This window comes from Genypterus blacodes, unplaced genomic scaffold, assembly GCF_046128005.1.
Source record: "Genypterus blacodes isolate CSIRO-AG114 ecotype Tasmania unplaced genomic scaffold, CSIRO-AGI_Gbla_v1 ptg000093l_1, whole genome shotgun sequence".
Taxonomy (NCBI): domain Eukaryota; kingdom Metazoa; phylum Chordata; class Actinopteri; order Ophidiiformes; family Ophidiidae; genus Genypterus; species Genypterus blacodes.
Genome location: NW_027466897.1, coordinates 2049659 through 2072590, shown reverse-complemented (window position 1 = coordinate 2072590; position 22932 = coordinate 2049659). Strand labels below are relative to the sequence as shown.

The following is a 22932-nucleotide window of genomic DNA, read 5'->3' as shown; positions in this document are numbered from 1 at the left end:
CAGGCTAAGCACCTGAAACATGTTTGTAACTGTGGATTTCAGGCTCCTACATCTGACAGAGTTTAACTCTCTGAAACGAGAGCAGCGATTGACCAGAGTGTGTGTGCTGTGTGAAAGTCAGCATGGTTTTCATTTCATTACATTCATTGATTACATAAGCACTTCTGTCACTGTTTGTGCTTCCAAAGCTGGACTACGCAATATCAATTAAGAAGAGTTTGACTGTGTGATACGGTGACCTTATATGACCTTCAAGGTTCTATCTGGACCCTGACCTGCTTTGACATACAGGGCTTTGAAGTTTGGTCGCTCCATTTAGCTGAAACCTCTTTGAATAATGAGGTCACCATTAGTCAACTGTCCACATTATATACACCTTCACTATAGTGTATACCTTATATTTACATACTACATCCCTAGGGTTCAGGTCTTCCAAGGGCATTCAGCAGATTAGCAGCAAATATTTTCTATTTTGTCTTCAGTGTTTTAAGTCTAAGGTGATGATATAAATCTGTTTAACTCTTTTCCAGTATTCCCAACATGCGATCCCCTCACCCAGTTCAGCTGCTCCAATGGACGATGCATCAATATGAAGTGGCACTGCGATTTAGGTGAGCACAGCAACATTTCACGAACACACACCACACTACGTTAAATCCAGCGTTGTAACCCTCAGACGTTGTGTTCGTGCATGTTCGCAGACGACGACTGCGGGGACGGAAGTGATGAAGCAGGCTGCGTCCACTCCTGCTCCAACAACCAGTTCCAGTGCAGCAGCGGCCACTGTATCCCGGATAACTGGGCCTGCGACGGAGACAACGACTGTGGCGACTACAGCGACGAGAACTCCAACTGCAGAGGAGGATCGGCGTGTAAGAATGCAAAGTCTCTGCTAAACATATACGCCATGAGGGTGTAGTTACATTATATCTGTCACATGTATTGTTGCGATTCAAATTGTAATTTAATGATGAATCAGCCTGCAGGGTCCAATAACTTTGCCCTCACATGTGAACAATCCATTCTCTGATCTTTGGAGAGTTACCTTTAAGATTCAAGTGTTTCAATCTATTCTAATTACCTTAGAAAGACTGTGGAAGCTCATAGAAGCCTTACAGCTCGCTTGCTTGTCGTTAGAATGTGCAGACTATTCATCAAATTATTTCCCAGAGTGAACTGCAGGCATCTGTGTCTGCCTCCTCCCAGGGGGATGAATCTCTCTTAGCTCTGCCTCAGCTGTTGGGCAAATACTTCAGGGGTTTGTCTTTAACTGTCACATGCATGATTGTGGTGATATGGGGACATTTTTGATCAGTTGTTGTTGACTGTTATGCCTGTTATTTTGATCACATAAAAGGTCAATCAGATAATAGAGCACACACCTGCATGGTTTATGTGTTGGTAATGTATTCTTAATGCACAGGAATCCTGCTGTGAATCATAATGAATCACAATGAAAGCATGACATCAGTTTTGCATATACAAGTTTATTGATCAAGATGAGCACTGCTTAGTATGTGAAAACAACTAAGAGACGAAAATTTGCAGATTGCAAAATCAGCAAAATTAGCTGTCTGTTCACAAGGGTGTAACCTTTAGTCTTTGGTACCAACAGGAAGGAACCCTTCTGATGTCACAGAGGTCATATATATATTCTTAGATATTAAACTGACATTTGGCAGCTCTGACTGAATTTCAAACAGCTTTTATCTGATGTGTTATTTATTAATAAAGGATAGTGCATGTGTACCGATTCCAATACTTATAGTTAAACATAACCATCTGGTAGTTGGATCTCATTTACTTCAACAGGTTGAAGGATGAATTTCTTTCCCTCTAACTTACCGGCTTATTATTCCTGTCAAGTACGCACATAGCATCCGTGTTTGCTCTCTTTGCAAACAGCGACAGATGTATTTCAAAGACAAAGTAATATTCAAATGTTTAGGCACAACAGTGTGTCTGCCAGCGTCTGTGATTGATTCCCTGTTTGCGTTGCAGTGCTGCCCCCTGTCACTGAGTGCAGCGGGGAGGAGTTCCACTGCGTCACAGACGGAACCTGCATCCCAGAGCGCTGGAGATGTGACGGGGACAAAGACTGCGAGGACGGCAGAGATGAGACAGACTGCGAGGGGACCAAAAGGATGTGTGACCCCAAGGCCAAGTTTACCTGCAAAGATACAGGTAGAGACAAAGGAATGCCTCATTAGTGCAGAAAAGCTCTATTTAAATCATTTTGTTATGTTAAAATGTGGTTTTGGTGTTGCTGTTTTGGAAACAGGAGCTGGTTTAACATTATTTATAGTATTTTCCTCACCCTCATTCCAAATATGACATTCACTTGAATTTCTCCCCCTTTTTTTATGATAACACCATGATCAGAACAAACTGAAGCATTTAATTTACATTTTATTCCCTCCTAACACACCTTACAACCCATACACATAGAAAAATAAAGGAAGGAAAGAAAACTATAGCAGTAGTGGAGCAAAACATTGCTTATACGATTCTTCAAAGTCACACAAACAGACCCTCGCGGCGACCACATTCTATATTTCAGACAAAAGGATTGGCTAACACGTACTATTTATGCTTTTCAGAAGAAAGAAATAAGAAATCCAGAGAATCAAGGTGCTTGGTAGTCAAGTAGAAGACTTGAGACAAAAGACAAAAAGACTTACTCAAGCCGCAAAAAGGAGAAAGAAAGGTGAAGAAATTGGTTTATTTCATCACAAGACAGGAAATGAAGGAGACCAAACAACCAAAAACAACAACCTAACTTTTTTAATATCTCTAATGGTAAAAGCTGTGAGAGCTGGTATGAAAGTGACATTAGATGTGTAACACTGATGAAGGCATCTTCAGTATATTAGTCAACGCAGTTTGAGTGTGTAATTAAATAAAACATAAATAATCACTTCTAATTTTCCACTTCATGAATACAAGGAAATTATTTTTTAGCATTTAAAGTAACAGTTGGATTTCTTTTTTTGGGAAGCTGTTAAATAAAAATGTTGTTGAAAGTGACATTCTCACATTCAGAGTCATATGCATAATTAACCTTGCATTACTTCTAACTTCTAAAATCTGAACATTTCCTATTCTGCAAAGCCAGAAGTGTGTCTACATGAAAAACTTGCAGCAATATTTGTGCACATCCACAAAAGCACAACACCATATGGACGCCCACACTCTCAACAGTCTCCTGAGCTTCCCCCCTGTTAGTTTCGCACCGATCCTGCACCGAGCATGAACCACTGGGATCTCAGCCCTCTGTGATGTGGCTTTGATGGAAAGGCTGCAAATTGGAATATGCTGTGATCTCAGCTTTATCTGGCACAGGGCTGAAATAATGACACATCCTGGCAGATTTATTTTGTTTTCTTCACCCCCCTTCAGAGATTCACTGATTCCTGTTGATTTTTGCAAGACGAGGAAGATTAAGCAGGAGCGAGGCAGAGCTTGAGGTTGATTGAGACACACCGGGATAAAACCATCGACCATATCTTGTGTTTTGTTCTGAGGAAGTAACAAAGTCAGGCATGTCGAATGACCGTGCATTTATGTGAAGCTTTAGTTGTGCACATCCTCTTAAATGTAACAACTTCACAAGATGTAATACTTACAGAAATTATGGGGGGCAGTATTGTCAACTTTTTGTTGCTGCTGCTGCTTTCCTTTGGCCTTGGTGATATGAAGGGTGTTTAAATCTCCAGATTCACATAAAGTACGCAAACAACACTGCTTTCCTATGTGTGTTAAGGATCGCCTTAGGGAGTTTGTTGAGCTGTAACATTTTTTTGCAAAGGCTCCAATCTCCTTGACAAGACGGTTGTTTTGGAAGACATTTGATCAGTCAGTTGTCCCACAAAAGAATCACAAAGAAAAGAAGGAAATCCATCAAGGTGCACTGACTACTGTATTTCCACATGTCGCCCTTTACAGGAAAGTGCATCACAAAGAGCTGGGTGTGTGACGGGGACATTGACTGTGAGGATCACTCCGACGAAGAATCCTGTGCATCTGCCGTATGCAAACCCCCTAAGTACCCCTGTGCCAACGACACCTCGGTCTGCCTCACGCCCGACAAGATCTGCAACAGCAAGGTGGACTGTGCCGACCGCTCCGATGAAGGACCCATCTGTGGTAATGTTTGCCCTCTCCGTGCCTGATGTTGGTTTGTTTAGTCCTATGAGATTCTGAAGAAATAAATAATCATAAAATAATGATTTTTAAGGTCTTATGCGTTGCTGTCATCCCACTGTTTTTGGACTTTGTTGTTGTTTTGCTGTTTCCCCTGCTGGGAAACAAACATTGCTCGACTCAGTGTCATTGTTAAAAGAGAATAAAATGAGGCATCACAAAACAGTGACAAATAAATAATGAAGCCTCATCACCATTGCAAATGACACCAGCATTGTTTTGGTGGCAGCTTTTTATTGAAATGGCTGCTTATTCTTCCTTTTTATTCAATAAGATTTCTATAACTCATAATTGGACTTGTGGCAGGCGGGGGGGTTATGTTTGTCCTTCCATCCTGTCTCTGGAGTCTGTCTCAGCATTCATAGGGTGAGATTAGAGTGCAGCCTGGGTCAGACCTCAGTCCATCCATACTGCTGGGACACAATTATCAAATAAAATCCATAGAGAACTTGAAACTCCACCTTTTGTTCTCGCTCACCCTCGCTCATAAAGTTATCATTTCAATCTGGAGTCGTGACACGGTGCACTAACAAGAATTCAATCCCCACTACCTAACACCCCCAACTAGATTCCCAGCTGCTGACATATCCGTAAGTCGCGCGATCAAGCTGGAGTTTTCTGCTACCAGGAAATGAACGTTGGTGGGCGTGTTTTTAACCATGAAACCATGCATGTCTCCATCCCCCTGCATGAATGGGGCCTCAGATTGTTTGACATGTTACCCTGGAGCATTTCATCCCACTCTCACTTTCATTTTTCATCTTATATAATATCCCTGGATGTGGAAGGAGCTCTCCCAGTGGACCACCGCTACCTCCTTCCCTTTACACAGCTTGCAGCCTGAGGAAACGCTATTTGTTGACTCAGAGGCTAAAGGGACAGAACGATGAAGCGATACTCGCGCTTCCTGATGATGGCAGATGTGGAAGTGTTTGTCCAGCGCCTTTCAGAGGGAAGTGAGGGATCTCATGTGACCAGTCTGAGACATATAATCTCTTTAAGTGAACAGTGTAAACACTCAGGTTCGTTTTCCAAAGTATCACTAAAGGAGCCTCTTGAGGGCCCTACAGAACCTTCAAGTCTTTGTGTTATCATAGCTGAAGAGAGGGCTGCTGCTGCCTCACAATTAGATTGTATATGTGTGTTCAGAGGAACCTTGAGGGTCTGATTGATGTTCAGTAGCTCAGCGGGACTCTCCCTCCACCTTGAACTTCAGGGACAACCTCCTCCATTCCCCCCCCCCCCCCCCCCCCCCCCCCCACACACTGAGAGAGAGAGTCCATTGCTTTCCCAGCCCACACTGCAAACGCGATCTTAATCACAATATGCAAGGAAAGCGCAAGTTTCATTTTCACTGCTACATTTATGCATCTCGTCCTGGCAGCTTCTAACAAGGTGCAGGTGTTTGGGTAAGGAAATATCTTTGTGAAAAGAGGAAAGTTCATGCAGAAAAGTTTGTCTTCTTTACCTCTACCTCATTTCTCTCCGCCTGTGTGAGTTTGTTAGTGTCTGATAAACTCCTCCGTGAGTCACTCAATCAATCAAAAGTTGTTTACATAATGTGCCTTCCATGCTCAAAAAAGACAACCAGAGTCAAAGAGAGGGAAAACAAAATCCAAAAAGCAATGCATGTAGAGATAAAGGAATAAATTAAGATAAAAAGATACAACAAGCAAGCAGTAAATTAGTGGATGAGATGAATAAATAACATAAATTTAAAAAATAAGACTGAATATAAAACATAGCGTTGGTAAACAAATTTAATGAATAAGAAAACGAATGAAATGGAAATCAAATTAAAAAGTAAAACGGTGCAAATTAATGACTTTTGTTTCAAACTAAGAATGAAATAATGAATAAAGTTGTAAAACCCAATTTCAAACACCAGAATCTGTGTGCTTTCTTCTCCTGCAGATAGGTGTCTGGTAGCCAGAGGGGGCTGCAGCCACCACTGCACGGTGGCACCGGGGAAAGGGGTTGTTTGTTCTTGCCCTCCCGGCCTCCACCTGGACTCCAGCAACAAGACGTGCGAGGCGGTGGACTACTGCAGCCGCCACCTGAAGTGCAGCCAGGTGTGTGAGCAGTACAAGACCACGGTGAAGTGCTCCTGTTATCCTGGATGGACGCTTGACCCAGACGGAGACAGCTGTCACAGCACAGGTAACACACCCTTATTAATCCTCATAATAATGCCGGTGGCTGTGTGTCAGGTGTGTGTGTCAGGTGTGTGTGTGTGTGTGTGTGTGTGTGCGTGTGCGCGCCGCTCTGCCTCCTCAATAATTCAGAATCTAGTCAACAAGAATGATTTTTAAAATGAAAGTCTAACTACATATGAAAAGTAGTGAGATTGGTGGATTTACACTATGACAGGCCACAAGAAGCAATGACATAAAGTGAGTAAGGAAAATCTCAATTCTAAAGTTTGTACCTTTAGTATTGTTGGTGCTTGTTTGTGTGGCCTGAATAGCGTCGACATGTCCTTAGAACATCTTTGTTGCCAGTGGCGATTTGTTTAACGCCTTTTTTTGTGCCCATTCATCAACAACAGTCAATAGAGTTTGCCTGCTCAGAGTGTCCTTGTGGTAATACAGGGTGAAGAGTATTCAGCCGCTGCTCGCTTTGAAAATCTCTTTCATGTAGTTAGAAGGTTATGTTTTCATCGAGGTTTGCTGTTTGTCCTGTTTGTCCTGTTTTTCAGCATAATTACGTAAAGTGATTTGATTAGAGAGTGTTTTTCATGAAACTGAAGCAGGCAGGTTTTGCATGGACCATGGGAGGAAACGCTAAATTCTGGTGGTGATGCTAATCTGGATCCTGAACATTTCTCTCCTGTTTCTTTAACATTGCAAGATCGGTCCATTATTGAAGGACAGTTTGGCTTTTTTCAGAAACTAGCACTATGATCTAAACAAATTTAAAAGAGGCTACAAACTCTCCCTGTCTTCCCATTGATGCGATCTGGTGGAGCTCATATCTACATTTTGAGGAGGAAAACTGTGATTGATAGTTCCCTATTACCTGATTAACACTGAGGAATGTATTTGGATTGATGGGCCTTCTCCTTGTCTGTCTCCTTACATCTTTAGTGTGTTTGTAAGAGCCTGCTACCTTCTTGTGTCGCACACTGGCAATACAGTTGACCTTGACTCTGCCCTTGATCTTGAAAATAGGGAGGAAATGCACATGAGCTGCTGCTGATGTGATAGAATCCCTGCAAAGTAAGTATGCCAAAAAATCAATTAATGGCTAATTCATTCAGCCCTAAAAAGTAAAATTATAGGTGAACGAAGATGACAGATTTAGTGCCTCTCGTATTGCTGAGAAAGCGGATAGCTGGTGTGTTAGAGGAAGAAGACGGTGAGTCCGGCTGCCGTCAGGTGAAATTCAATCCATCAAATCCAAAGAGGCACGGAGGTGATGAGTCCTGTCTGCCTCAGTCGGTATTAATACAGAGTGAAGAATCTCAGCGCTTTGTTACTTTATTCAGCCGTGCAGAAGTCCTCCCCACCTGCATTCCATACAAACACAACCATTCCATTGTAAATTCACACTGTTACACTACTCTTATTATTGAATAACCCGTGATGACCTGCTGATATCTGCTGTTGTGTTCTGTTCAGATTTATGGGTCTTGTTTTGATTACCCTCTTTTTTTTTTCCACTGCGAGATCGATGGCAGTTCAGCTCTAAACCAACATTTTAATGCAGGGAGCATAAAGAAATGAACAATTTCCTCTGGAACTGCATCAGAATTGCACAACTGCGATGTGAATTTAATTCTGCATACACACACAAACATCCCAATTCAATCTTGACAGAGGTTTTATTGCATTCATTGCGAAATCTCCACTCTTGGCTTTCTTTGCACATCCCAGTAATGATAGATGTCTTAGCTGCAGCATTAACACATGCAGCATGTTGTCTCTATTACATTTAAAGCCAAACTGGCTCCTGTGCTGAAATGTGACATTGAAGCAAGGGCACCATTCAAATTACATTTGTTGTCCAAAACAGCTTCCCAAAAGTGCTAATTTAGTTTGGAATGATGTGAACATCATATTTGCAAAGGTGCCCTTTATGTGTGTGAGGGTTGCTTCTGTGTGTGTGCGCGATAATGAGCCAGTGCGTTTGCCTTTCAGTATCGGCTGTATATTATTATGCAGCTCTCAATAATGACAATTCTGGATTTCTTATGCAGAAAATAGAGAGTTTGCTACATAAGAAGTGGAAAAACATATTGATTTTATCACGTTAGTTTTCGTATTTCTCAGAAGCAGAGGGCACAGTTGCCACTCAGTAAAATCTAAAACATGGCCTGCCATTGCCCTTGACCAAGGCACTAGGCCACAGATGTAGAGTTTGTCCCCCGGCGTCACACTGCTCCTAACAGTGCGGAGGCAGAAGATGGTTTTCTTTATGCAAGAGGTTTTGACAACTTCCATTGTTTCTCATTGATTCATGTAACCAACAGCAATACTGAGTGATGTGTGAATCAATGAACATCTCAAGTTTTACCACTAATTCAGCCCTACGGAGTCTGGCAGTGTGCAGGCGGTGATGGGCGCCTACACACATGGTATATACGACAAATACAAAGATAATAGATTTGCTGTTGCTGTCAGAATGTGTTCCTTTATTGCAGCTGGTGGGTGATATACATTTACCGTCAGTTTATTTCAGTTTAATTTGAGGATAGTAACAGAAAGCAAGTATGACTCATTGAGGGGAACTGAGTGTTAGTGGGTGACTTGTTATAAGATGTAGTGACTACACAGACAGCAAACTGAAAAAGTGTTTTTTAAATGAAAAGTTACCATGAATAAATGTATCTGTTTGTCACAAAATGGGAAAAATGCTTAGATGCTGATTTCCCAAAAGCAAGAAACAGGTTTGGCTGCGACCTGTGTGTATATATATATATATATCTGCACTGCACGCTCGTACTTAATCACCCAAACGGTGTGATTGAAAGCGTTTTGCCTTACATAGTGGATCATAGGGAGCATGATGAGTGAAATAAGTGAGAGCCAAAGGCAAGGTCATTCCTCTCTGGCTTTAAATCAGCTCTGTCCCTTCCACTGCAGCCTGTGTGAGCTTTTGCTTCACATAAAGAAAACTGATCTATTAACTCCTCTCCCAAGTATTTTCTGTATTATTATGTATTTTATGCCTTCTTTTAATGATTGTTTTACCGTCTTATGGCACAGTGTCTTTTGTATTTTATTAGTGCTTTGTTTTATAACATGTCGCGCTGTATACTTTATGCTCCTATGTTAATTTTACGTCTTGGTGAGCTAAAGACATTTCCCCACCGTGTGTGAACAATAAAGTTATATTTTATACACACCATCAATCATTTAGACCACATTCCAAAGGATGCAATGAAAAGAAGTGACGCTCCTTATCCGTCCATCCATCATCCCTCCCATCGATTCCCTACATCTTACACTGTTCTGTTTTTCACGGAGCAGCAGCCGATTCCCAGCATGCAGCAGTGGGTGAGAGTCGCGACAGTTCTGCACAGGTCACCGGGCGACCACAAAGTAAACGCGTACACACAGACAAACATCTGTAATTGGCATTCCTGTTAAGACTACGATCACCACCTTGGAAAGAAACCGTAGTCACAGTAATCCAGCTGGTACGGTGGCTCTGCTAAATGGAATGTAGCCCTCCTTCATGAAACATATGACACAATGTCTACACTTAATATGTTTACTTTGATTGCACTCTGATTAGTCTGACTACCCAATTCCATCACCTTAATGCGATCGAGAGCGGAAGAATAAACACCCTCCTCCATTTCCTCTTCCATTTCCTCAACAGACAGCCTCATGATCAGAGAACGGTGGAATCCTACTCAGTTTATACACATATAAGGTTTTTATGGCATTTTTGCCTTAATTGCTTTATGGACAAATCAGTACTGAGTGCATCTGAACTTGATGTTGGTCCTGTAGTATGTCCAGTAGTAGTACGTTTTTGGCCTTAAAGCACTTAAAATGCAATGCAATTAAGCCGTATACATGCATTTTAACAGCTTAAGATATACACTAAGTGCATGAAAACATAGTGTGTCAGTTACTCTCTAAACATTTGCTGTGGGTGTAAGTGTGTATAAAGCTTTTAACATAGTTTACTCTGACTTGACTTGAACTGTTATTCCTTTTTGCAGCAGTTTACCATCAAAACATGATGCAATCAGGTTGTGATAAGCGTTACACACCCTTGAGTGTGTTGGTCATTGTCACTGGGTTCCAACTGTCCCAAAAGAATTTATATTCCCCCCATAAGGACACTCAGGCAGACAAACACTCTTTCACAGATTGTATCACTGATTGTATCATGCTTTGTTTGGTTCTCTCCGCTCTGGTGCGATGCAGCAGCAGGCGTTTTGTTGGCTAAGACTCCAGTTGACACACACACACACACACGCACGCACGCACGCACGCACGCACGCACGCACGCACGCACGCACGCACATACATTTCTGTGGTTGTGCTGCTGAAGCGCTGCTGAATCTATGGGGTTAGAAACTGGTCATATAAATGTGCGTTCTGGATTGCATGTGTGGGTTTTTTTTGTGATGACACAAGTGAAAATATAAGGTGCTTGTTTTCCTGCTTCTCCCCTGTGGTCAGATCCCTTTGAGGCCTTCATCATCTTCTCCATTCGGCACGAGATAAGACGGATAGACCTTCACAAGCGAGACTACAGCCTGCTCGTGCCGGGGCTGAGGAACACCATTGCGCTAGATTTCCACTTTAATCGCAGCCTCCTTTACTGGACAGATGTAGTGGAGGATAAGATCTACAGGGGGAGGCTCTCAGAGACTGGGGGTACGCTCACACACACACACACACATGCACACACACTCGTTTACAGAAATGCTTGTCGTCCTCTGGTGATGTTTCTACTGGATTGTTTTACTCCAGCGCCTGTATACATCCAGCTACAGCTTCTATCTCTTCCAGTGAGGATTTATTTCATGTAACTAAAGTTACTGATCCTGAGGGAGCAGAATTCTTCAACTCCTCCATAAAGTGGTGAATTAAAATTTCTCCCTGGCTCTGTATTTTTGCGGTCAGTACTACTTTCCTTGAGTGCGCTTCCTTTCATCTTCCTCGGTGGAGCGGTAGAAATCTTCTCTCAGCTGTACCTATTTCACCCTTTTGTAAGACGCACATAAAAGCGCCGCCACCTAAGAATAATTGTAAACCACTGGATTATAGACATTCAGAGGGAAAACCCTTTTTATGGTAAATGGAATCCTGCTGAAAGCAATTTTCTCCGTGTCAGCAAGCTTTTCAGAGTTTCAGGGGTTTAAGAAAATGTTTTCCTGAGCGTTGTAAAGAGACAAACACCGTGTACCGTAGGTTGGAGCTATATAATTCAGTCATGCTATGGGTGATGTTCTTGTTTTAGGCGTGACAGGGATCGAGGTGGTCGTGCAGCACGGTTTGGCCACTCCGGAGGGCCTGGCTGTCGACTGGATTGCTGGGAAATTATACTGGATCGACAGCAATCTGGATCAGATCGAGGTGGCCAAGCTGAATGGTGATATGCGCACCACACTGATTGCCGGAGGCATGGAGCACCCACGGGCCATCGCACTTGACCCAGGGCAAGGGTATGCGACGCATGAGCACCCACATACAATACACAACGCCACTAGCTGAAGCCATATATCAACCACTGAGATCATAGGAATAAAGAAACAAATGACAACTCCTCACTTATGCACCAGCATTGACGTATGAAGATGTCTGCCCTGTTAAGGTCCATTAAGACTACCGTTATGGAATACATCAATAACGCTGCCGTGCACTCCATTCCAGTAATGACAGGCGGTTTAGTTAATACCCACTCACCCATTACTCTTGCTTTGTATGCTTTAATACCCCTTGCATGATAGTACTTTGACAATGTTCCCCCCTCAAACTGTATCACATATACGAGCCATGTTCAAACTTTCCTTATTAATTAAACGCTGACGGTAGTAGTTTTCATCCCTCCAGCTACTTTCCTTTTTCATATAGATTTAGACATGAAGTAAGCAATTTTAAACTCATTAGAAACAGGTACCGTAATTTTCGGACTATCAACCGCGGCTTTTAACCCCATTTTTCGACCCTGCGGCTTATATAACGGTGCGGCTAATCTATGGATTTTTACAGCTAACGGCCACTAGGGGAATTCCTAAATCTATGGATTTTACAGGTTACAGTCCGGAAAAGAGCGCGCAAAAGTAAAAGTTGAACCGCGAATGGTAGGAGAGATAGAACGACAGCGAGACAGACGGACATTACGAGAGCGAGACAGTTTGTGAGACACCCTCATTATGGAAATTGATATTGCCTCGTCAAGCGCTGTAAGCTTTGTTTTTTGTTAGGGTACTACTGTAGGCTATAATGTAGATCAGTGGTTTTCAATCTTTTTCATGCCAAGGACCACTGCTGTAGATCACTGCCGGTACGTGCGCTGGGAGCGCACCGTTTAAGTTTGAAAGTTGAAAAGCTTGTGTGTCTGAAACGCTATGTGACACAGTACAGTTTACACAGCATAGCACATGTTCTGTAGCTACTATTGCACTAAATGGTAACACTTGAAAACGTTATGCAAATATGCAACTTGTTTGTTGAAATGTTAATAAATGGGAGCTTCCTCAAACAGCCGCCTCTTTCCCGACAATCCCCTCTGTGCACGAACCCTTACATATGGTAATTAAACATTAAAAAAAACTGCGGTTTATAGTCCAGTGCGGCTTATATATGTACACATCATTCAATTTAGCTTCTGCGGCTTATAGTCAGGTGCGTCTTATAGTCCGAAAATTACGGTAATCGATGACTTTCTCACTCGTTTTGGCACACATCTGTGAACTAGTTAGTGGATGTACATTATCTAGTATATTTCTGATGAACACAATCCTCAGATATTCCTAAAATCAATTTAACACAGTAATTTGTAATCTGCACAAGCTTTCTCTCTTTCACATCCGGGTGAGTGAGTACATTACATGGCTCTACAGAGTAGGATTAATGGACGCTTTTGGTGCCTAAAGGCGCATTTCCATTCCAAGGCAATAATTCTAATCTAATTACTTGAATCCACTCAAAGAAGTGGGTCATTGATCAGTGAGGCCTCACCCAATGAATAAGGCAATCGATCTGGACACGGATATTTCTTCCGAACACCATTTTGTCGTCTTCAGTATGTGATTTAAGTTTGAGCACCCCTTTGCTCATTCATTCTCACTGACTTTGCACCAAGGTGGGACAGAAGTGATTTTTTTTATCCGGGTAGGTGTTAGACTTGGGATAGAATTGATGGTCAGCTCAATGACAAGCTCATTTTCAGGCCTCACCGAGCTGCGAAAAGTCCGATGGGCTCATGCGTCCTGTCATATCACAGATGTTAAGCATTAGTCTGGACCACTGATGCTGTTACCAGTGCCAATGTCTTTGTTTATTGTCCCAATTACTGCCGCATTGTATATGCAATTACAGTGTTTTACAGGATAATAGCACAGATAAACCAGCGCAAATGGCTAAGAAATGACTGTTAGATGTTGCTGAGTGATGTAACGGCGCTTGTATTTTGCATACATTACTGCGAAAATGTAATTTTCCTTTTGGTTCAATTTGCGTTTGAGAAATGATGCGGTCCTTTTGTTCATCTGCAAAACTGTATTCCTCATATTATGGCTTTGTATTTATTTCAGATACTTATTGTAGCCACAGCTTGTAAACAGACATAAACTAACTGCTGCCTCTGTGTTTCTGCTCCAAGAATCCTGTTCTGGACTGACTGGGACGCCACATACCCTCGTATTGAGGCCGCATCAATGAGCGGAGGAGGCAGACACATCGTGTTTAAAGAGATGGAGTTGGGGGCGTGGCCTAATGGACTGACACTGGATCATCTGGAAAAGAGGATTGTTTGGACTGATGCCCGGTATGACATCACCTTTTACCTTTAAAATACATATTTTACAAAGTCTGTGTGCATCTCTCTGCAAAACTTAAAATTGAATTCCCCAAGTAGCCATTAAAAATGGAGGACATGTAATATTTAGAGATCTTGGGATTGAAGCAATGTTTGGTTTCAGTGCATTCTAAACAATTTATCAGCTCTATCCCTGGACAGAGGGTTGCACTTTCATTTTTAAGAGGTAATATGAGTTTGAGTTTAAACTTTGACCCTTGGTGTTTCTCTCCTGAACAGCTCTGACGCCATTTTCTCCGCCCTCTACGATGGCAGCGGTGTCATTGAGATCCTCAGGGGACATGAGTACTTGTCCCACCCGTTTGCGGTCTCTCTCTTTGGAGGCAATGTCTACTGGACAGACTGGAGGACGAACACCCTAGCCAGGGCCAATAAGTGGACCGGACAAAATGTCACCGTCATCCAGAAGACGAGCGCTCAGCCTTTTGACTTGCAGATCTTCCACCCCAGCAGACAGCCGCAGGGTAAGAACAATTCTTTTTCAGAACTTTAAACTCCTCTAAGGTGCTTTCGTAAGAACTATTGCTATGTAATGTACAATGACATCACATTCCATTCCAATGCTCCTCACAGGTAAACAAATACAACAAGGCAAAGATTGACCTGTAATAATCTCTAACCCTTTGCCCCACTGAATATTATCTGAGGATACTTTACATTCTTAGGATTGGATACGGTATAATTTAGCAAAGGAAGAAAGAGAACATGGTGTAATTAATTTCACTCTCTGACTGCTCTCGTTTGGCTTGTCAATCATTTGCTTTCCCAGCATGCCCACATGTGTCTGAATGAGGGAAAAAGGCACTCAAGCAGAGAATTAGTTTGCTTGAATTAATGTTACATCTGAATGTTCTTTTCTAACCACCCAAATTCATGTAATTGGTTTATACCACTGCGAATGGTACTCTTCTTAACCAAAGCGGATATGAGACACATTTGCAAGGCTTTTTGTCAATTTAAAATTAATATACTCAGTGATGAGTGAGTGTTTTGTGGGGACAGGTTGTACACGGAATACCGCACCTCTGCAACTTTATACGTAATTATCCGTTATTACCGCCAATGATTTCTTTTCAGCGAGCACGTCTGAATCACATGCACTATTAACGGCTAATCAATTTTTTGGAAAATAAGTCAAGATTCCAACCACAAAAGATACACTGCTCATATCCAGCGAAGACAGAAGGCACACATATGTAAGCCAATTTTATTTGATATGCAGATCAGCTTGTGAGACACGCTGCCAAGGAGAAATTAATAGCATGAAATCTCTTTTCAGTCTGTTTTATTGTCTTTTTTTTCCCTGTGAGATGGATTTATACTGGTAACGCTCCTGTGCCAAAATCAATCAAAATGAATATGGAACGTTTGTCCTTGACTGCATAGCCCACCTGATTGATGGATCAGGCTCCATCATGATGATCTTTTTAAGCATTGCCAAGTTTCCGATTAACCGCTCTTAGCTTTTCTGCGACTGTAAGCCACCATTCATAAACGGGCATTATTACGGTGCTAATCGGGTTTACATCTGTCGAGAGATTCCCATGCACTTCCAGTATGGCGGTTGTTAATTTGGTTGTTTCCTTTCTGTATGTGCATTCTGGTGACTGTTCATCATAGATAAGTTTCAGCAATGGAACAGCGTTTCCAAAGAAGACAGTAAGCACACTTAATCCAATTTTAAAGAGCTCAGCTGTGGGGAGCGCTGGCTCGTACCATCACTCCAAGCCTGAAGCTCTGGACCAAGGATGAAGAAAGGGAAATGGGGATGAGAGAGGCAGACCTCAAGGGCGAAATACGCAGCTGGTTTTGGCACCACCTTGAAGCTTGTGTGGAGGCCTGTTGTAAATACTCGATGTTTGGTGTCAAAAGGGAAAGGCAGCATTTTACTTCACATTGAATGAATGAATTTGCAAGAGGATGCAAAAATGTGTCAACTCTGCAGATGTCAGACCAGGACACGGAAAATCTGAGCCATAGTAAATGTTCAGTCGCTGAGCATTATGGAAGCGTATGGGTTTATTCATACAGACATAGATTAGACGTATTAGTTAATCATCCATATTACAAACAGCAGCAGTAACATATTTGAATATATTTCAATTTAATGAACTCCATCCCTGTTTGTGTTGTTGTATTCCTGTGTGGTTTATGTATTTGTCTTAATCCCTTTAGCAAATTAGGAAAGGCGATAGAGAGAATCTCACACTCGGATCAATCCCACTGTAATAATTGGTATTCTCGGTGTGCGACCTTACAACAAAACTGTTATGACGTATTCAACATGCACCGCTATGTGCAGGCTGAATTAATTATGTCAACACTAATATCAAATATGAAACGGTTGGAAGAGAAGAACAGCAAATTGTTTCCTGGAACAAATCAGCTCCTTACTCAATGCACCCTATCTTGGATCTTGTGCAAACATGAGTGGGAATCAAACAATGTCACCATCTCCTTTTGCACTTGTGTCTTTTCTGGTAATAGGCAGCAGTATCTTTAAATGGCGGTGTAGTTATTATTTATTGACATGTTTCAGAGATATGCTGTCATTTTGAGTACGACTCAGGCGGAAGCAGTCCTATAACTGCTCAGACGACTCTCTCCATTAGCTCACTCAGTCAGCCGGGTGCTCTTTCCATTTCGCAGAGGCAGAGCTGAATATTTCCCAATAAGCCACATTTCTGATGCAGTGCCGCTCACCAGTGTGCCGCTAAATGAGCCCATTGAATGAACTGTGAGTGAGGTTGACATGAATCACCCAAAAATAGATGTAGAATTGGATTTGTTTTGCTGCATGAAATGTGATTGTAGTGTGACAGAGGAAGATTGACAGAGTTTCCTCCCGCGATGCTAAGGTGACTTATTTATTCAGACAGCAGTGAATGAGAAAGTTGAGGAAATTTTGCAAAGGTTTTTTGCTTCTTCAAGATCAGTTTGAGGTTGCAGAAGTTCAGCTTGGCCCGCGTGTCTGGATGAAAATGTCAGCAGCTTATAGGGTGTCACTGTATATATTGGGCTTAATGTAGGCTGCTATCTGACATTAACAGGACGTGATGAGATGAGAGAGCTTAAATGTTGAGACTGAAGACATAAAACAGAGACAGAGAGAATAAACAGAAAGATATGATGTGGAGGCACAATAAGGTAAACATTGGATATCTATACCAGAAAATAACATTTCAAAGGGTTTCCATGCCATCTTTGCTGCCTTTTATTCTGAAATATCCTCTTTATCTTTCTCTCTTCCTCTTCCCTGCCTCGTCTCCCGTTCCCCCCTTTTCCACCCCCATCAGCATCAAACCCTTGTGAGGAGAATGATGGTCGTGGTCCCTGTTCGCATCTGTGTCTCATCAATTACAACCGCACTGCGTCCTGCACCTGTCCGCACCTCATGAAGCTTTCACCCAATAAACAATCCTGCTTTGGTGAGTGACAACAGCTTCTTTTTTTGTTTCCCCCCCTGCACCTTTTCTTTTTTCTTTATCAGACTTGGAAATATAGGCTTCGACGGGCGCATCTGACAAGAAAGATCAGCAGCTTCATCAGTCACTCTGCACGTTTGTATTTAAAGCTGTGTTAAGTGATTCTTAGGTGCACTAGGGGCAGAAAAACACTGAAACCAATCCAAGTGAAAAGCAGCGCTGATACGCCTCCAGATTATCAACTTATTATACTTTATTTGTAAACACTAATTTACGCAACTAACAGACACAGAGTAACATGAATATCCCATTGAAGATGTGCGTTTGGCTACAAATAGTCTTTTAGTTAAATTCTGTGCTTTCTCTATCGTCCCATCAGTGTTGAAAAGGTTCCTCCTCTACGTGCGGCGGTCTGAAATCCGTGGCGTGGACGTTGACAACCCTTACATCAATGTTATGACGGCACTGACGGTGCCCGACATCGATGATGTGACTGTGGTGGACTATGTCGCCCAAGAGGAGAGGATCTACTGGGCTGATGTCAAAACCCAAACCATTAAACGGGCCTTCATCAACGGGACCCAGATAGAGACCATCATCTCTGGAGGTGGGTGCATCTCCTCACATCCACAGGTCTCTATCAAGGAGGATTAAAGCCTGTTACATTTGAGTCTACAGGGTCCAGTCTTGTTTCTAAAACTGTAGAATTACTTAAATAAAGTCACATTTTTCACCTCTTGCTCTCTCTGCTTCTCTCTTTCACTTCCCAACTCCTATATTCTCTCCCTCGCTTTCTCAGTCTCTCTCGTTCTCAAGGTTTAATTACTGCTAAATGTATTGGCAATGAATGAACTTTATTACATTTCACCTTATGACTTTGTAAAGCAGGTGGCCGTGACATTGTTTCTGTTAACCCCCCCTGGCAGACATAGCAAACTGCCGTGGACTGGCTTTAGACTGGCTTTCCAAGAACATATACTGGCTCAGCTCTGAAAATGACGAGTCGCAAATCAATGTGGCTCGCTTTGATGGCTCCCTGAAGACCTCCATCATCCACGGCATTGATAAGCCAAGGTGCCTTGTAGTGCACCCCACTAAAGGGTAAGTAGATTAGAGCACGTCGGCACACTTCATCACGGCCTCACCTTTGAAGCGTCGCATTAAGAATCCTGATTAGGATCCTTACTTAAATGAGGAGGGAGCACAAAAGTGTCAGTGGGAGAAGAATTATTTGTTTTAAGCTCAGAAATGCTTTGGTGAATCTATTACAAGGATGTCAGGTAGAATACAATCTATTGTCTAAATGTTCTTATCTAATTAAGATTCAAATAGATTGCATTTATTGATGATGCCTGTGTCTATCTGGATCACTAACCATGCACGTCCCACACACCCCCCTCCCTCCCCCAGGAAAATCTTTTGGACTGATGGTAACACAATCAACATGGCCAACATGGATGGGAGTAACAGCAAAGTCCTCCATCAGAACCAGAGGGAGCCCGTCGGTCAGTATGACACAGAGCTGAAATAGTTTGCACTCAGTTTTTAAGAGTTCAAAGTGTCTTGGTTCTAAACATGAACATAGGAAACATTCACACGAGTCTAGATGCAGACCTGTAAAGTCCCTTTTATTGTGAAGATCAGTGCTCCCTGTCTACATGAACTCACCATATTCACCCATCTCCTACACTAGGCCATCATTCAACTATAGTAGTCTCAGCATTGAATGTTCAATCACCAACATCATAATTTCAAACATTTTCTACACGGTCATATTCAAATGATCATTCTTAATTTTATACTTTTGAATCCCTCACTTGCTTAGTAAAGTGAAACGCTGCAGTTTAATTGGGTTTTCTTTAAATAAAAGTACACATGTCAAGGTGAAATGCAGCCTTCCTCACACAAACAGTACCTTTGTCTCGGCTATATTTCTTCATCGTCCTGAGCCTGTCACAGAGTACAGATAGCAGGGTGCGCCGTATTTCACCAGCTTCATTTATGATCATGGGGTGGACTTGGGGACAACAGTAAATTAATGACACATTGTCTGACTGAATCTTACCAGACATTAACCAAGAACAAGCAGGGAGATGTGAGTCGACCACACGCGCTCCAATTCAATTGCTCCCAGTTTCTACCATTAATAGAGTTAGAGGGAGGAAAAAACCATCATGTCAGCCAGGACGGGGCTTTAAAAGTAGTCCGTCACTTGGCTTGTCCAATTATTTTTGATGCCAACTGCAGGTCCTGTAGAGAGACGCTCTGCAGAGATGTGTCAGCAAACACACACACACACAGTTTAGACAACCACTTTCCCACCAGCTTTCAGCCAAATGCATGAAAGAGTCTGAAGCTTAATGTGGGCACTCCTGCGTGCACTTGCATGGGTATTAAGTAAACTCCAAGGGCCACTACTAACTAATTACTAAGTATTAGTTGCTTTGATTTTCAACACAAATTGGTAAAATAGCGAATTCATTAAGGGGCCACAATGAGGTTTTATAGCTGCTAAATCGGTGTGTGTTTGGAATTGCGCATTGCGTATTTAGGGCGTTCCATGTATGACTACAAACATATAGATGGAAAGAATGAAAATTCATTAAAATGTGTGATGTTTTGTCAATGTTGTTTGGCTGCCGCACCTTTTGTTTAGCTTCTGAGCGTCTTGAGTAAACTTTGATCATGCAGCGAGAGACGGAGAGAGACGGAGATGAGAAGGTAGCGAGGGATCAATCAGCCCCGGTCCTTTTCATCATCATAGGCCACGGCGGAAATATCAACAATTTCATTACATAAGAATGTTCACACAACTTCTGTCTCTTTAATCTCCCTCTTGTTAATTTCCAAATAATTAGCGGTTCACCAGGATCCTGCGTTGCGTGGAAGCTGCCAACTGAACTTACATCAGCGATCAGAACCTGACTTCATTGAAAAACAGAATTTTCAATTTATTATTGTCCCATTTAGTGATCATATGATTAATACATATCACAACATAAAAAATGTATTTTAATCTCGGTTACCATTTTAGATATAGAATGATGTCATATCTTCTTCTTTCAAGGACTGTATTATATATTAATAGAATATTGTCATTATATATTACAGTTTTATATTGTACTATATATCATATCATTAATAATTCTGTGATTCTGTCCTGTTCTGTTTCCCAGCTGGGCTCTTCCTCTAACCTCCTCCCTCTCGTCCTCTTCCTCTCAGGTCTCTCCATCGACTACCCTGCCAACAAGCTCTACTGGATCAGCTCAGCCAACAGCACTATCAACAGGTGCAATCTGGACGGCAGTGGGCTTGAAGTGCTGGAGTCGCTAAAGAGGGAGCTAACCAAAGGCACCGCGCTAGCCGTGATGGGTGAGTGGAGTTTGTCACCAGAGCATCAGATTGCCGCTGAGGATTAGTCAGAGTGGAGGGATTAAGTGTTACTGGTTAAGTGGCTGTAGATGTCATTTAGCCACTCGCACTGTGCGTTTGTGTGAAACAGCTCAGGCTTTAGATAATTAAAACGCTGAGCAGCAGTGATTGATGATTGATTTTTTTTTTTGCTCTGCTTTTTAATGAAAAGGGAGGGTGTTCATTATGTGTTGATTCTTGTATCAGCGCTGAATCCAATATGTGGCACCATCCATCAACTCGTACTTTCATTTACAAATGTCCTGAAAGCTATCTGCTGAGCCAACACGATGTTCCTACGCCCCCTGCTTTAATGAAAACGCCTCCAAATGCCGCTTGCATCCTTAACGGTGGCACGTTGCCGTTTGTTGCTCGGTCTGTATGGACTGTGGGAATGTGGGAGCCTATTCCTGGATTCGGAGAGAAAGGGGAAAGATATGACATAATAAAAATATATTTCCTGGATATTTTGGTGTAACTTTTAAGATGAGTCGAGCCTTTAGCACGCGAGTGAATCATCATTATCATCATCATCATCATCTCCATCATCATCTTCATCATCATGTCAGCTACGCATTAGTGTTTCTGCCCTGTTTCTTTTTGAATGTCAATTCCATTCATATTCTGTGCAGATATTTTACTCCAAACTGCAGTTTATGATTGTCTATGCTGTAATATTCTGGTATTTGCAATATTTAATCTAGATTTGACTGACAATAGTGAAAAACACACTCCGTCAGATGATTAAGAAATCATTCCAACTCTTGCTGTTGCTGCCTGGAGCCCAGCTGCACGTTTCCCCATAGTTCAGTTCATAACATTAATACTGCAAACAAACAAACCAGGACTTTGGAGGAAACATCACATCTGCAGCAAAGGTGACAAATCACTTTTCTGTCCACATTCTCAAACTACTACTTAAAAGAAGGAAGATTCCCTTTTCTCCCTGGGATAGGGAAGGAGAAAGTACACACACATGCATCAAAACGGAGACGTGACTGATTCCAGATGAAAAGCCTTAAGAAATCTTTACACCAGCAAGTCTATTTTATAATTACGTTACACTAACCAGAGAAAATGCTGACTATGTGTGTTTATTTCCTATTTTTTTTCTTCCTTTTGTATGAACAGCTTCGAATTTCATTTCCATACCGCTGCACTCTGGACAATTAGGAGGATTCTCAGAGAGCTGCGTTCTTTACTTTGCTCTGCTCTGCATGCCAGGATTTGTAATGAGAAGGGAGAAATGTGTGTGTGTGTTTGTCTGTGTTTAGATCAATGTTATTTTCTTGAGCCAAACCTTGTTATTAGGATTAGTCCTTGCTTTTTTGTTATGAATGCTTTATTAATCATGGCTGGTATTCCTGTCCGTCAATGAATTAGCCTTGTTAGCATTCCGAATAGTTTCTCCTCTCACTCGCTGTGCTCACAGTGAAGCATTTGACTACGGAAGGCTATTCCTTAAATGAAGGATGGAGACGTCATTATAGCATTTCATAAATGGGAGACAGAATGTGAGCTGACATGGAGTAATGGTCTCGTTTCTGCACAGTAGCAGGTACAGCAAAATGGTAAAATGATTCCTGGGAGTCCATCAATCACAATTAATGATATTTTGTTATGTAGAGGAAAGGACATTGAGAGGTTGATAGAAGAATACTGTGCTGTATATCCTCCCTGTAATGGACCAGCTTGACCATGTTGCTGCACATTTCGATACTAAGAGAGTAATCTAGTGGCTATATACGCGTAAATCACTCCTGCAGATGTGAATGTACCAAACAAACATAACTAATCTAAAGTATACTTTTCCCAGAGGGGTGTTTGTCTTCACTATCTCTCTAAAATGTCATAAAAGATATCAATAACTTTGAATATTGCAAGC

General features: G+C 42.0%; 1 protein-coding gene across 1 annotated transcript in view; it reads left to right on the top strand.

Annotated features, from left to right (window-relative positions):
* lrp1bb (low density lipoprotein receptor-related protein 1Bb) overlaps positions 1-22932 on the top strand; it is a 173737-nt gene that overhangs the window by 67489 nt on the left and 83316 nt on the right. The window contains exons 18-31 of the mRNA XM_076159072.1: positions 531-611; positions 702-872; positions 2002-2184; positions 3946-4146; positions 6118-6363; positions 10845-11042; positions 11629-11833; positions 13996-14160; positions 14431-14675; positions 17508-17639; positions 18016-18243; positions 18563-18737; positions 19047-19141; positions 20859-21008. Coding sequence (XP_076015187.1) covers positions 531-611; positions 702-872; positions 2002-2184; positions 3946-4146; positions 6118-6363; positions 10845-11042; positions 11629-11833; positions 13996-14160; positions 14431-14675; positions 17508-17639; positions 18016-18243; positions 18563-18737; positions 19047-19141; positions 20859-21008 — 2475 coding nt within the window. The remainder of the gene's footprint in view (positions 1-530; positions 612-701; positions 873-2001; positions 2185-3945; positions 4147-6117; positions 6364-10844; positions 11043-11628; positions 11834-13995; positions 14161-14430; positions 14676-17507; positions 17640-18015; positions 18244-18562; positions 18738-19046; positions 19142-20858; positions 21009-22932) is intronic.